Genomic DNA, 16,216 nt, shown 5'->3' with positions numbered 1-16,216 from the left:
AAGGACATAAGTTTAATAGATTAGGTTTGGAGGAAATTTTTCCAACCCAATTTGGAAGAAAATTGTCCTAATAATAATCACAAATGACTAAAAATATTTTATTTACAAATAAAGTTACTTAGCCCAACTTTTTTCTCCCCCTATTCTTTTTGTTCTATTAACAAGTTTCCCATCCCATATGCCACTGACTTGTGTCACAACAATTGCAGTTGCAGAGGACTGCATTCATACCTTGCTTCCTCTATTATAAATGTAAGATTTTGCAAAATATAAGTAAGCAGCCAGTTCTATTACACTAAGTCCAGCAAGTAGCCAATAAAAGTAATCAAGATGTGCCCTATTGAGATTATTGGCAAACCAACTATCTCCACCATCCGCACCAGTTGCTTCCTCAATGGCAGAGACAAGGAAGCTGCTTAGAAAACTCCCCACGCCAAAGATACTCAGATAGAGGCTCAGACCCACACTCCTCAGTTCGTTTGGGACCTGATCATAGAAAAATTCTTGCAGACCAACCATGGTGAAAACATCAGCAATCCCAAACAAGACATATTGAGGAACCAGCCACCATATGCTCATTGGGACCGTCTGTTTTGGCAAATCAACTAACCCATGCTCTTGAGCAGTTTTGAGCCTTATCATCTCAACTAGAGCTGCAACTGCCATGGAAATAGCAGACAGAAGCATCCCAGTTCCAATTCTTTGTAGCATTGGGATGCCAGAGGGTTTCCTGCTGAAAGCTCTTGCTATAGGGACAAAAATGCGGTCATATATGGGAATAAAGACAACAATGGTAAGCGGGATAAAGGATTGAAGAGAAGCGGCCGGTATGTCAAAGCCCGGCGCAATTTTTCTGTCCATGGTAGCCCCTTGCTTGGTGAAGAAAGTCGAGGACTGGGCAAACACAATAGCATACACCAAGCTTGTCATCCATATTGGGATAAGCCTAAGAACTGCTTTTGCTTCTTCAACCTCGCTGATGCTACATACCTTCCCATATTCCTTAGAACCATGTGGTGCAAGCAACGCTTTGTTGAGAAACCTGCCATATCAGAGAATCAAAATCACTATTAGAGATGTGTTTTGATGTAAACAAGCAATTAAAAAGTTGTTTTGGCAAGTTAGCTGTCATTGGTTTATCCACATGAAGAGCAAGAGTTCTCCAATAGTAATGAATCTAGTAAGGTGGTCTGAGTTATTTAGTTAGAAATATTAATGGAAGTTCCTTTAGTGTCATAATAAGGAGTTAACCTTAAAGAGTTAGGCTGAATGGCCCCTTTTGCATTAAACCATGACAGAAAGTTCATATAGGTTTGAATTCTACCTTTAACTCCTTTGGGGCCACCCCAATTGCATGGTGCCCATGAGATAGGGGAGACTGCTACAAGGATGCCAGACGCCTTGTAATTCAAGTAATTGGAAAAAATAGTTTAAGCAAATGATATAGCATGGATAATGGATTGCTCAGCATCATGACCATAACTTGTTTTCAATAATGAAGCATCTCAAAACTTCATGATAGTGCAAAGGAGCAAATAAAATACTGGTAAATGAAGCCCTCCCAGCATATAGCAATTGAAATAATTGGAAAAACTGTTCATATTTCAGAAGAATGCCAATAAAAAAAATGCTTGGTTTACTACAAATACACAGGAGGTGGACTCATATTAGATGCCATGAGCAAAAATAAAATCAAAGTTTTGAGTAGTTATTTATGAGAAAAAAAGGAATTAGGATGATACCCCAGCTCATAATTATCCAATAACAATATTAATGATAGACTAATTGGGTAAGCCTTAATCCGAATCCCGTTCAATTACATTGGCATTCATGAGCAAAATTCCATGATTTTTCTCAAAACAGATGTACGCAGAAAATCATTTTCCTTTTCATCAGATTTGATTTTATGTTCCATTTAGAATTGATTTAGGGTCGTTTGAGTTTACGATTTCAAGAAGTGTGATTTAAAATAACGATTTTAAAATGTGCGATTTGGAAAAATGATTTTTAAAAACGCAGTTAAGCGTTTGGCAAAATTGCAGTTTAGCCTTTAAAATCGTAAATTAGCCTTTAAAATTCTGCGTTTTTCAAAAAAACATTATCTTACTTACGATTTGAAAAAGCATATTTTCTGCGTTTTCAAATCGCAATTTTTAAAATCATAGTTCCCAAACTATTTATGTTCTGCGATTTGGTTTAAAATCGCACTAATTATCTACGAAATCACAATCCTAAACGCACCCTTATAAATTTAGGACACATGGACTAAAAATGAATTTTATTTTGGAGTTGGATAAAATAAAGAGGAAACTAAGGGTTGTCCAAAGACTTCAATCTTGGGCAGCTTAGCATCTAGTAGAATATATGGAATTTAAATGGGAGAGAGTGGGGAAGAGAGTTGTTCTAATAAGAAAATTCTGGACAGTGTAGCCCTTTCTTAATTTCTGAAAAATGATAGATTTAAGAATTTTTCTAAACAAAGTTATGTGATAAATTGTAAGGTTTCAGGTGAAGGGGCACTTTTTCCACGTGTTGACATCCAGGCAAGTAAACACTTTAAAACTCCAGACAATGATACAAATATTCTTTTTATTAAACTAATGATTTTAAAATAAATGTCGAAAATTTTCTAACTGATGCATGTATTTTAGTACTTCTGTCCATATTTTAGAAGTCACAATTAATGACACGATTTACATGAATACACGAGTTCTACGCCCTCTTAATTTACCCAATTTGGAGGCGTAACAATTAGGGACATTGTGAATCCTATGAGAGAAAAGCATGTATAACGCTAGATATATAAAAAATTCTACATTGAATTTAACATGCATGTACCTTTTATATTTCTGTTCTTTAATCAATAAAACTAAGCTGAAAGTTATTTGTCTTACTTGAATTCTTCCGAGCTCTGGTGAGGCAAGGTTCCACGAGCTTCCTCTTCAATAGCTATGGCTGAAGGGGTGGTTCTCCAATTCCTTAGTGCAGCAACAAACACCCGACCGATTCTCACAAACGGGCTTTTCTCCTCCCCTTGGATGCTATACCGGTAAGTCCTAGTTCCAAGCAAGAAAATAACTAATGCAGCCACCATCGTTATACAAGGGATTCCAAAACCAAGACCCCAACTAAGGTTATCTTGTATATAGTTCAAGATTAAAAGTGATACTAAGCCACCTGTACATATACCAAAATACCACCAGTTGAAGAATGAGCTTTTGGCTTTGCACTCTTCTGGATCTTGCCCATCAAATTGATCTGCCCCAAAAGCCTGAACACAAGGCTTATGCCCCCCTTGCCCAAGTGCTACTAGGTATAGAGAGAAGAAGAATAAGATTACTTGGGGTTGAGGAGGAGAACATGGAATAAATTTACTGGTGTCTTGGCAGTCAGATGAGCTGAGATAAGGAAACATTGACGACAGAGTCAACGAGCCAAGTCCCTGTGATTCATCCTTAGCAGTCAAACACGGTTAAGGTTTAAAAACAAAACCCTGGAATCAGTATCTTCCAAATTTCATAGAGTAATTCCACCATGGAGTTCTTAAAATGCTAACAATAATTTTTATTCACATAATTAGGATTCTGTTAGCATAACACTTAGAGAGATACAATAAATTAAGGATCTGTAAATACTGTAATAACAAAATCCTAAACATTTAATTAAAACACTTCAAAATTACAAGGAAAATGGTTGGGGTCTTACAATTTATACTTCAAACCCTTACAAATTGACGTGACAATCTATTGGTTCAAATTCAATAGTAGGTAGAGCTTATTAGGTATCTAATAAGTTCTTTTACTCATCCTTTTATTATTATTATTATTATTATTATTGATTTTATTGTGGAACTGCCACGTCAATCACAAACAACCAAATTTAATTGTTTAATGACTGACGCGGTTGGTAACTGGGAAACATCATGTAAACTTACAAACTAACGTGACAGTCCATAATTTGTGAAAATATTAATTACTGACTTGTCAATTTAATTACTTAGCGACTGACTTGTCAATCATATACTTAATTATTTCACCAATTATGGGTTGCCACGTTTTTTATAAGGGGATTGTACTAAAATTTGTCGTACCCCAAGTTTTTTACATAATTGGTCAATGGCTGACGTATTAAATGACACGTGGACTGCCACGTCAATCTGCAAGGGACTCATACTAAAAATTGTAGTACCTTAACAGATGATAGGAACCCAAGGGTTTCTATCAATTGAAAATCAGATAATAAAAGGAATTATCGCTTTGATGGATCAAACCTCAAAATGATCACTTTATAGGGATCAACCTCCAATTGCCCTAGGCAAAATTATGTTACTTCTTCACTCAATTGCCATAGGACATCAACACTAAATTTAAAGAATTAAGTAGGACTTATTTAGGTAAGAAGCTTACTATGGAATAGCCTATTAAGGAAAATAAATCAAAATATGTTGATACAGCTTATTAAGGAAATAAAAATTCAGGGTTTCCTGACATTCCCCCAATACAGCTTATTAAGGAAATAAAAATCCAGGTTTCCTGACATTCGCCCACCCTTAAAAACAACCTTGCCCTCAAGGTTAATTATTAATGAAACAGGTCTCCAATCTCTTCCTTGATTCCATAGCGCCTTGTTAAGGGTAATGTCTCATGACTGATGTGCGGTAGAAAAGGAACAAGAGAAATTTTTTCAATATTGCTCCTTTTGCCAGAAAAATATCACAAAAAAAAAATTCCAAATCAATATTATCCACCATATAATCGAAACTCAAAATTTGGAGCATACACCTCTCTACAGTCGTATGACTTATTAGGACTGATTCCCTTCCAATAAAAACTTACCAAACTTCATCATAACTGACTAATTCTTTATCCACTGTGTACCCCACACTCACTAAGGATAACAATTTATTCTCCTCGTCCATTATAGGATTCATGACCTCCTCAATATTTGAACAATTATCAATATCAGAGACATCTGATATTCTCATGAAATAAATTCAAACTGTGAAACTTTTACCTTTGTCACGACTGACTCCTCTTGCATGGCAGGAGTTTTATAGGTTAGGGTAGAAAATGAACTGCTTTTTCCCGTTGTTGGTTGATCTACTACCTTGTAATAATCACGGCAAATAGCAATTAGGGTTTCCAGCATCCTAGCTATCAATTAGGATTTCCAGCAATTAGGGTTCCACCAAAGGCATGCGGCTAGAGGCAGTTGGCACCAAGCTTGCTTTCCAAATCCTGCATAGCCTCTAATGGCTACTTTCCTTCTCAGTCTATTTCACTTTCCTTCTCAGCCTATTTCAATATGGCAAGCTAATAAGTCTTATTTCATTTCCTTGTAGTGTTATTTCCTTTCCTTGTTTACACACTAAGCTATCCTATAAATGTAACCCTAGTCTATGAGCTGGGATATCAATGAATTATCAATAACAAGTTCCCTTTTGAGTTCCTAATTTCGGGTTCTTATCACCTTGATTATTTGGCAACTTTCCTCCCCAAGTTGCTCATCTCTCCTTGCAAGTGAAATAGCAGCTATCATGGTTTCGGGTCGTCGAGCCTTGACTTCTCGTCGGATTTCCGACCGAAGTCCTTCAATGAATGTCTCCAGTAACTGTACTTTGAACCAATTATGATTTTGATTAGATAACTGTTCAAAACGATTTATTTATTCCTCAACTGTTGATATTTGTCAAATTTTTGCTTGCTCGCTTCCTATATTTTTATATGTTGAAGGACCAAATCAAACAAAGAGCCATTCCAGGTTGGCTCTCCACAACACACTACTAACCAATCAAACCACTGTGATGTCTTCCCTTCAAGATTATTTGTTGCTATCTTCCCTTTGATATTTCTGGCGTTCGGTGAAATTGAAAATAATGTTCTACTCGTGATACCCAGCCAGAGGGATCTCCACCATCCCAATATGGGAACTACACTTTTACATGTATAACTCGATATTCTTACTCTTCTCGTGATCGTGCTTATGGTGAAACTCAATGTCTAATTGACCAAGAACTCACTCCCACTCCTAACGGTCTAAGGCTCGGTCGATAAATCCTTCAATGGACTCTTCCATTAATTTCTTCCACTGTTCAATAATCTTTGCAAAAATTCTCGATTCGAGTGAAGCTTCTTCATGTGGAATGTTACTACTAGAAGCCTTTTTTTTTTTTCTTCCCCTTATAAGACTAAGGCTATTCCTGACGTACAGAAAGGCCGGGACAAGAATTACCTTGCTCTCGTTGCCAAACACACCCCAATATAAAAACTAAACCAAAACAATGCTGCTCCTGGACAAGTAATATGTGTAGCCAAATAGACTTCTTCCTCCTCCAACACATGATTATTGGCTTTTGCTCACACTACTCCACCACTTGCTGCTCGTTCCACGCCCAGCACACAGCATCGAACCACCTTGAACACCCCACAGCACAAAGCCCACCACATGGTTCTAAGCACAACCCCACACGACAACCATCAATGACAGACACAAGCCATCGTGAACACCACCAGTACACCACCATGAACCTCGACATGGTCACTCACAAACCTTCAAGTCGCATGACAATATCGCACAACACCCACATACCACTCATAACTTTGTAACGACTCAGGGAAATCAATAACCACATTTGCGCTCTCATCCAAAAGGATTAGAAAACTTGGAGTTTCTCTAAAACACTTATAAGGCTCAGTTTCACCTAATAAGCAAGCAATGTAGGACTTAACACCCATGAGTGTCTTTTTAAACTACTTACTCTCTATGTGGGTTACTCATCTTCTCAATATGGAATCGGATTGTTACAAACTCTCCCCCTTAAACCCCTTGTATCATTGTCAGGGCCACATCGTGCAGTGTTAACAGTAATACATGGCAGTACTAGGTGGCTTTGATACCATTCGTAACGACCCAGAGAAAGTGCTAAACACATCTGCGCTATCACCCAAAAATGACTAGTCAATTTGAAACCTCCCTACAATCACTAATAAAACTCAGTTTCACTTAGTAAGTAAGAAATGTGGGACTTAGCACCCATAAGTATCTTTATAAACTACTCATTTAACGTGAACTACTTATCTTCCTAATATGGGACAAAAATGTTATATAAACGTCACACGACGTGCAATCACCACTAACGACGGCTCCACAGCCCACAAATGAACACCACCACAAGACCATACCAGATCGGCTGACCAAGCAATTGCACCACCATACTGCTACACTGAGCGACACCCAATCTATCAGCACTCACAGAACACCTTCACGCACAAGTACAATGACGAAAACCCCGTATAGACACGATCAACTTTCGATTGTTTATATGGGTATAACAAAAAAAAAAAAAATTATAGGAGAAATAAAGAAATTAGGAAATCAAACAGCTGTAATACCAAATGTTCTATCGATTGAAAAATTAGAAAATAAAAGGAAAAATGGATAAATCAGATTAAACCTCCAATTGGTCACTTCTAGGAGATCAACCTCCAATTATCTTAGGCAAAAGGGTAATGCTAAAGAGCATCTTTTTATCTCCCTATTATCGTCCTAAAGTTGACGTGGGATTTAAAATCACAATTGGATCATAATCTAATAGTGATTTATCTTAAATATAATGGTACTTTTAAAAGCCAAGGATAAAAAGAAGATCCCTAACATTACTCTAGACTAAATTACGTTTCTTCCTCGCTCATTGTCCATATGGCATCTACACTGAATTTATATAATAAAGCATGACTTATTTAAGTAAGAAAGATTTGGCTTACTGGCTTACTAGGGGAATAGCGGGAAAAAGAATCAAAATAAGCTGATAACTTATTAAGAAAATAAAAATCTGGGATTTCCTAACAACAGAGCTCAAATTAGAAACCGGTAAAAAGAACAGAGACAGAAGCAAAGCTAACAGATTTTTTTTTTTTTTTTAATAATAACAAGAAGGAAAATTCCAATGAACCCATGCAAAAAATTAATGTCCCAATAAAAATAAAAATAGCGAGAGACGGACCAGGATGTAGATGAAAGAAGCGACGACAATGGTGCGATAGCGGCCGAAAAAGGAGTCGGCCAGGAACGCACCCAGAAGCGTAAGCAACGACGCCGTTCCGTCCCACACGTTCACGTTCTGGGCCGCGGTGGCCGTTGACTGGCCCAGCGGCCCAGTCAAGTACGTTATGAGGTTGGAGCCGATCCCGTAGTACGCGAACCTCTCCGCCACTTCCACACCTGAAACGCACACGCGTCTAACAATCAAATTCAAATTTTTTTACCTCGTTTGCTGATATTAATTGTTAGTACGATGATTTTGTTGAGTTGGATTGGGTGCGAGTGTTACCTATGATTAAGGATGCAGATCTCCAGCCGCCGGAGTTGGATCGGAGGACCGGACGGCCTTTGTAGTCAACGGCGCCATCGACGGCGTCTAATAGCAGCGGAGTTTGCACGGTCGCAGTCACGGACATTTCTTAGTTTTCAACGTTTGCCCCCACTGGTCGGTGAGTTGGTTGGTTGGTCAATTGGCCTAGGTTGAGTTTCACTCCTCGAAAGATGGAGAATTGCCATTTGCCAAAGACAAACAAAGTGATAAATAGTTTGAAACACTGCTCATCAGCTTTGAAGAGCTACCTGACTACCTGGAATCAGGATCCCCTCAAATTCTTTGCTCGAATTTGATACAATTCGGGTAGGTTGTTATGAGTAAGCATTTATGAGATTCATCTGATCGGATAAGCAGTTGGGCAGCCCAACTTTTATTTGGTCAGGTGGGTCTCATAAATGCTCACTCACAACTACCTGCCCGAATTCTATCATATTCGGACAAAGAATTTAAGGGGATCTTAATTACTTGTGAGGTTCAAAAATCTTCTTTTAGCCCAACCCAAAAAAAAAAGAAAAAAGAGATCATTTAAAGAGTTTCCTTAAGTCCTCTTGAAATTAATAAAATTATAATATAGACCATATTTAAATTTTGATTCAATAATAATTTTAAAATGACTCAAAAAGAATATAAATCTTTCTTTTTTAGATATATGAAGAAAATTACACTAGAAAAGAAAAACAAAACAACAGAACAAAGCCTGGGTAGCCAGAATTTAAACTAAGAATAAAAGTACGCGGAGACAATGCTTCCAAAGATCCGGACCTAAAGATTCGTGACACGGATGTCAAAAATCTGAGCTACTATTTAAGGTGGTTTGGTGTTAGTACAAAGCCCTGAGGCTCCAAACACAATGATAGGGGTGAACAAGGGAAATGAACAAATAAGCCCAAAGAAAAAGTAGATATTACAAAAACATTAACATAAACAGCAGAGGTCCAGATGAAGGAGTGGGAGCTTAGATTTGCCGGTGCCGCCCGGATCTACCAGTGGCCGAAGCGGAGGAAGGCGGGGGGAGCGGACGTGGCCGCCACATGCCGGTGAGAGCAGAGAACTCTCTGGCACGTGTGGGCCATGCGCTGGTGAGAAGATGGCGGTGGAGCAAATGGCGATTGTTGGTGGAAGCCGAAGATGCCGGAGAACCCGTTGGTAAGGGGCGTGTCTTGTAAGAGTTGATGAAGGAGTGTAGATCTAGATCTGAAAATTTCAATCGTAACCCCTTGCAAAAATTACTGAGAACTCGGTGGAGGACGGAGGAAATGATCTAAAACAATTGTTGTGCGGAGACAATAAACATAAATCTTTCTTTTAATATTGCTCTTGTAGTCTTGTTAGCCAAGATAAAAAAAAAAAAATCAAAAAAAAAAAAAAAAAAAAAAAAAAGAAAAGAAAGAAAGAAAGAAAGAAAGAAGAAGAAGATAACAACTGGAGATGAAAACTGCAGTCATTTTGGAGATAGAATATTGTTGAGATTATGTGTTAAATGGTTCCACTATATGCAACTATTTATTTATTTATTACTCTTCCAGAAAAAGAAAAAAGAATTATTAATTTTTTTTTAGAATAATACATATACTTTTTTTGAAATTACCACTCAATTTGTAATGTCTCCCTAAACTAAAAATCACATCAAGGACTAAAAATTTTTAGTTTAAAAAGACATTGATTCAATCTTTAATTTAAAAATGGAACATTACAAATTGGGTTGTAATTTGACAGTATATATATATATATATATGTGTGTGTGTTTGTGTATTTTTTCTTCTAATTTTTTTTTTTATTGAAAATAATGACATCTGAAAACTGCATACCATATTCTTTTTCCAGAACACATTTTATTTCCTTTTATCATTTTAAGTTAAAAAAAATATTTGATTAAATTTAAACCACACAAATTTTTCACAGCATCTATGCGGTAGTAATAGAAGCCTGATCCAAAAAATTACACTAGCTTTGCAATGATTGGGCTGCCCAGGTCAAGTAAGCCCGCACCTGCTGCTTAGACTTTTTTTTTATCCTTTTTCCAACTACCGTGACAATTACAAAGAAAGCCAAAAAGCTCAACTTCTTGCAGGTCCCAAAAAGCGGGTAATTTTTGTCTACTCGTCAAGCAAAGCCTCACTTTTTCAGCGAAGACCATAACAGGATTTTTGCCCAAGTAAGCTTTCACCTGCTTGGCTGAGATCACAATACCCCTCAACTACAATGACTTCCTTCCCTTGAAGGCTTTCATTCATACGATCTTGTTCGACCCACCTCTGTAAACCCTCTATTTTTTCTCTGGCTTGAACCACGCGGTCTGGCGGTACAGAGAATCTCTTCTGTTCAGTTTTCTCAGCTCTACATCTGCTCTTTGTCCTCTTTGTGGAGCTGTCCAAATTATCCACAATTTGAGCAGCCAATTAGAAGGAATCCTTATTCACAAGAATCAGGTTTATTTAGTAAGAAAGGACAAACGAATGGTTGAAAGATTAGTTACTTAACAAGTTTCCCATCCCATATACCACTGACTTGTGTCACAACAATTGCAGTTGCAGAGGACTGCATTCATACCTTGCTTCCTCTATTATAAATGTAAGACTTTGCAAAATATAAGTAAGCAGCCAGTTCTATTACACTAAGTCCAGCAAGTAGCCAATAAAAGTAATCAAGATGTGCCCGATTGAGATTATTGGCAAACCAACTATCTCCACCATCCGCACCAGTTGCTTCCTCAATGGCAGAGACGAGGAAGCTGCTTAGAAAACTCCCCACGCCAAAGATACTCAGATAGAGGCTAAGACCCACACTCCTCAATTCGTTTGGGACCTGATCATAGAAAAACTCTTGCAAACCAACCATGGTGAAAACATCAGCAATCCCAAACAAGACGTATTGAGGAACCAGCCACCATATGCTCATTGGGACTGTCTGTTTTGGCAAATCAACTAACCCATGGTCTTGAGCAGTTTTGAGCCTTATCATCTCAACTAGAGCTGCAACTGCCATGGAAATAGCAGACAGAAGCATCCCAGTTCCAATTCTCTGCAGCATTGTGATGCCAGAGGGTTTCCTGCTGAAAGCTCTTGCTATAGGGACAAAAATGCGGTCATATATGGGAATAAAGACAACAATGGCAAGGCTGATAAAGGATTGAAGAGAAGCGGCCGGTACATCAAAGCCCCGCACAATTTTTCTGTCCATAGTAGCCCCTTGCTTGGTGAAGAAAGTCGAGGACTGGGCAAACACAATAGCATACACCAAGCCTGTCATCCATATTGGGATAAGCCTAAGAACTGCTTTTGCTTCTTCAACCTCGCTGATACTACACACCTTCCCATCTTCTTTAGAACCATCTGGTGCAAGCAATGCTTTGTTGAGGAACCTACCATATCAGAGAATCAAAATCACTATTAGAGACGAGTTTTGATATAAACAAGCAATTAAAAAGTTGTTTTGGCAAGTTAGCTGTCATCGGCTTACCCACACGAAGAGCAAGAGTTCTTCAGTAGTTATGAATTTAGTAAGGTGGTCTGAGTTATTTAGTTAGTAATATTAATGGAAGTTCCTTTAGTGTCATAATAAGGTGTTAACCTCAGAGTTAGGCTGACTGACCCCTTGGCTTGCATTAAACCATCACAGAAAGTTCGTATAGGTTTGAATCCTACCATTAGTGTTACACCCTAATCTCATATTGGAAAGATGATTAGCCCATACAGAATGAGTGGATTATAAAGGAGTTCATATGCTAAGTCACATATTGGTTTCTTATTAAGATTGGGCTTTATAAGAGATTCTAGAGAACTCCAATTGCAATTAGTACTTTTAGAGTGAACGCATACGTGGTTATCGCTTTTTATAGGTTGTTACAGATGGTACAAAACAACCTAGTAACTCCACAGGGGAGAGATTGTTACACCTTATTAACGCACAACATACTCCTAGAGCTATTCAAACTAATAAGAGTTCTAGTGAGTGTGTTAAGGAGAAACCCGGTTCATCACAACTACTAGTGACAACCGGTTCCTAAAGAGATAGAGTTCTACTTGTATTTACTGGAAGAGTTTTAATTGTATTTGTTTACTTTAGGTTGTTGATCATAGTTTTGTATTTAGATTAGGTTTGTCTCTAAGAGATAGTATTAGATTAGGAAGCTAGTACTTTGATGTTATCTTGTATTATGTACAAACTCTATATAAATCAATAGATGCTCACAAGATGAGTAAGCTTGAAACTAGTAAGAGTCCTAGTGAGTGTATTAAGGAAAAACTGGGTTTCTCTTTAACACACTCACTAGAACTCTTATTAGTTTGAATAGCTCTAGGAGTATGTTGTGCACTAATACACCTTAGTCTCACATTGAGAAGATGATCAGCCCATATAGATCGGGTGGATTATAAAAGAGTTCATGGGTGCTGAGTCTCACATTGGATTCTTCCTAGATAAGACTAGCACAGATATAGCTAGTGCTTTCCCTTGGTCGTTATAGTCAACCTCTTTGGGGGCTACCCAATGGAATTAAAGTCATAATTGCATGGTGCCCGTGAGATAGGGGAGACTGCTACAAGGATGCCAGAGGCCCTTAACACGAGGAATCATGGAAAGCAAGTATGATTAGTTAAAGCAAATGATATAGCATGGATTGCTCTGCATCACGACCATAACTTCTGCTCAATAGCGAAGATCTCAAAGCTGCATGATAGTGTCTTTAATCAATAAAACATTGCTTTAACTATGCTGAAAACTAAGTTGAAATCATAGCAAGCATGATTAGTTAAAGCAAATGATATAGCATGGATTCATGACCATAACCTCTTCTCGATAACAAAGCATCTCAAAGCTGCATGATAGTGCCTTTAATCAATAAAACTATGCTGAAAGTTATTTGTCTTACTTTAATTCTTCAGAGCTCCGGTGAGGCAAGGTTCCTCGAGCTTCCTCTTCAATAGCCATTGCTGAAGGGGTGGTTCTCCAATTCCTAACTGCAGCAGCAAACACCCGACCAATTCTCACAAACGGGCTTTTCTCCTCCCCTTGGATGCTATACCGGTAAGTCCTAGTTCCAAGCAAGAAAATAGCTAGTGCAGCCACCATCGTGATACAAGGGATTCCAAAACCAAGACCCCAACTAAGGTTATCTTGTATATAATTCAAGATTGAAAGTGATACTAAGCCACCTGCACATATACAAAAATACCACCAATTGAAGAATGAGCTTTTGGCTTTGCAGTCTTCTGGATCTTGCCCATCAAATTGATCTGCTCCAAAAGCCTGAACACAAGGCTTATGCCCCCCTTGCCCAAGTGCTACTAGGTATAGAGAGAAGAAGAATAGGATTACTTGGGATTGAGGAGGAGAACATGGAATAAGTTTACTGGTGTCTTGGCAGTCAGAGGAGCTGAGAGAAGGAAACATTGACGACAGAGTCAACAAGCCAAGTCCCTGTGATTCATCCATAGCAGTCAAACACGGTTAAAGTTTAAAAACCAAACCTTGAAAGACACTGGGATCATGGAGTTCTTAAATTGCTAACAATCATTTTAATCACATAATTAGGATTATGTTAGCATACAGCTTAGAGAGATAATAAATAAAGGATTTGTAAATACTGATATAACAAAATTCTAAACATTTAATTTAATCACTTCAAAATTATAGGGAAAATTCTTGGAGATTTATAACTTTTACTTCAATTTCTTACAAACTAACGTGGGAGTTTATTGGTTCAAATCCAATAGTAGGTAGAACTTATTAAATACCATTGACACTAGCATCTAATAAGTTTTCTACTCACCTGCTTTTATTGATTTTGTCGTGGCACTGCAACGTCAGTCACAATGCAATTTAATTGTTTAGTGGCCAATGTGGTAAGCATCATATAAACTTACAAATTAAAGTGTCGGTCTATAATTGGTGAAATAGTTAAGCAAAAAAATTGAGTTGTCAATTTAATTAATTAGTGACCGACTTGTCCACCATACACTTTTCATTATTTCACTAATTATAGACTGCTACATGAATTTGTAAGGGGATCTTAATAAATGTTATAGTAACCCAAGTATTTTTCTTAATTGTTTATTGATTGACGCGATAAATATAAAGTTAAATGTCACTTCAATTTATAAGGGACTCATTAGAAACCAGTGAAAAGCAAGAGATAGAAGCAAAAGCTAACCAATTTGTTTTACTAAATAATAATAATAAAGAAAAATGAGAATTCCAATTAACCCGTGTAAAAAATTATTGTCTCAATAAAATTACAAAAAATAGCGAGAGACGGACCAGAATGTAGATGAGAGAAGCGACGACAATGGTGCGATAGCGGCCGAGAAAGGAGTCGGCCAGGAACGCACCCAGAAGCGGAAGCAACGACGCCGTTCCGGACCACGCGTTCACGTTCTGGGCCGCGGTGGCCGTTGACTGGCCCAGCGGCCCGTTCAAGTACGTTATGAGGTTGGAGCCGATCCCGTAGTACGCGAACCTCTCCGCCACTTCCACACCTGAAACGCACACGTGTCTAACAATCAAATTTCAAAAAATTTCCTCGTTTACTAATTTTAATTATTAATACGATGATTTTGTTGAGTTGGATTGGGTGCGAGTGTTACCTATGATGAAGGATGCAGATCTCCAGCCACCGGATTTGGATCGGAGGACCGGACGGCCTTTGTAGTCAACGGCACCATCGACGGTGTCTAACAGCAGCGGAGTTCGGACGGTCGCAGACGCCGACATTTCTTAGTTTCCAACGTTTGCCCCTCCCGTGTTTTACCTTGCTTCCAACTTTCAGTTTGAGGGCGATACTGGTCATTGAGTTTAGTTGGTGGGTTGAGGACCTGAGGTTGGATTTTTTTTAATGTAAAAAAAAAAATTAATAATAATAATAATAATAATAATAATAATCTTGTAGTTTCCTAATTGCAAAGTGATTAATTTTTGTTTTCGATAAGCAAAAATTACAAATAAGGTGGTACATTTGAAATTGTGATTTTACAAATAATAAATGTGATTTTAAACTAAATTAAAAAATATAAATCGTTTGAAAATTGCGTTTTTAAAAATTACGATTTAAAATCGCAGAAAATAAACTTTTTCAAATGCAGGTAAAATGATATTTTTTTGAAAACACATAATTTTAAAGTTTAATTTGCAATTTTAAAGTTGAAACTGCAATTTTACCAGTCGCTTAACTACATTTTTAAAAATCACTTTTTCAAATTGTACTTTTTAAAATCGTTATTTTAAATTGTATTTTTTGAAATCATAAACTCAAACCCAAGAAATTTGTTATAATGTCGGCACCAATAATATTGCAATACGTATCTTATAGAGTAAAAAATTAAAAACTGTTAAAAAAAATTATAAAAAGAAAAAGAAAAAAAAAAGTGTGGTTCGGATACCCAGTTTTGACGACCTAAAACTTGTATTCTCCGAAAGTTCACTGACACAACATGGGGCCGATCGATGTGCACAATACGATCCACAAGAATAGTTGTTGCTCATTTGTCGTGGAGATCCGAGTGTGTGTTCGAGAACCTGATCGACATGCAGCTGAGAGCGATCTGGCACTGCAATCCGGCAAATCGCATAGGCCCGAGTCATCATTTGAGATGGAGGAGATGAAGGAGTTTTTTGGATCTTTCTCAGGCCTTCGATGAGCTCACAATTAGCAGTAGCAACATCTCGAGGGAGCTACAGAGCCATGTGGGTGTGCACGCAACGATGTCATTGGACAACAACAATGAGGATGCTGACATGGTGAAGGAGGCTGAGTCATGTTATTTTTTTTAATTTTGTTTTTAAATTTTGTATTTTTTATTCTAAAAGAAATTTGTCATAATATTATTAATGCTGACGTGACACTTT

The 16,216-nt window shown here is 37.6% G+C and overlaps 2 protein-coding genes across 2 annotated transcripts; both read right to left on the bottom strand.

Annotated features, from left to right (window-relative positions):
* Positions 1–220: 220 nt before the first annotated feature.
* Positions 221–8,616, bottom strand: LOC133870137 (protein NRT1/ PTR FAMILY 5.10-like). Its single transcript, XM_062307193.1, has 4 exons — positions 8,330–8,616; positions 8,003–8,220; positions 2,895–3,442; positions 221–1,042 (listed from the first exon to the last, which is right to left on the bottom strand). Exons 1-4 carry the CDS (start codon positions 8,454–8,456, stop codon positions 226–228), a joined length of 1,710 nt encoding a protein of 569 aa, XP_062163177.1. The 5' UTR covers positions 8,457–8,616; the 3' UTR covers positions 221–225.
* A 1,804-nt stretch (positions 8,617–10,420) lies between these two features.
* On the bottom strand, positions 10,421–15,171 carry LOC133870136 (protein NRT1/ PTR FAMILY 5.10-like). The gene is made up of 4 exons (XM_062307192.1): positions 14,959–15,171; positions 14,633–14,850; positions 13,245–13,792; positions 10,421–11,735 (listed from the first exon to the last, which is right to left on the bottom strand). Exons 1-4 carry the CDS (start codon positions 15,083–15,085, stop codon positions 10,919–10,921), a joined length of 1,710 nt encoding a protein of 569 aa, XP_062163176.1. The 5' UTR covers positions 15,086–15,171; the 3' UTR covers positions 10,421–10,918.
* Positions 15,172–16,216: the final 1,045 nt, after the last annotated feature.

Source organism: Alnus glutinosa, chromosome 6, assembly GCF_958979055.1.
Source record: "Alnus glutinosa chromosome 6, dhAlnGlut1.1, whole genome shotgun sequence".
Lineage (NCBI taxonomy): Eukaryota > Viridiplantae > Streptophyta > Magnoliopsida > Fagales > Betulaceae > Alnus > Alnus glutinosa.
This window is presented reverse-complemented; position numbering and strand designations above follow the sequence as displayed.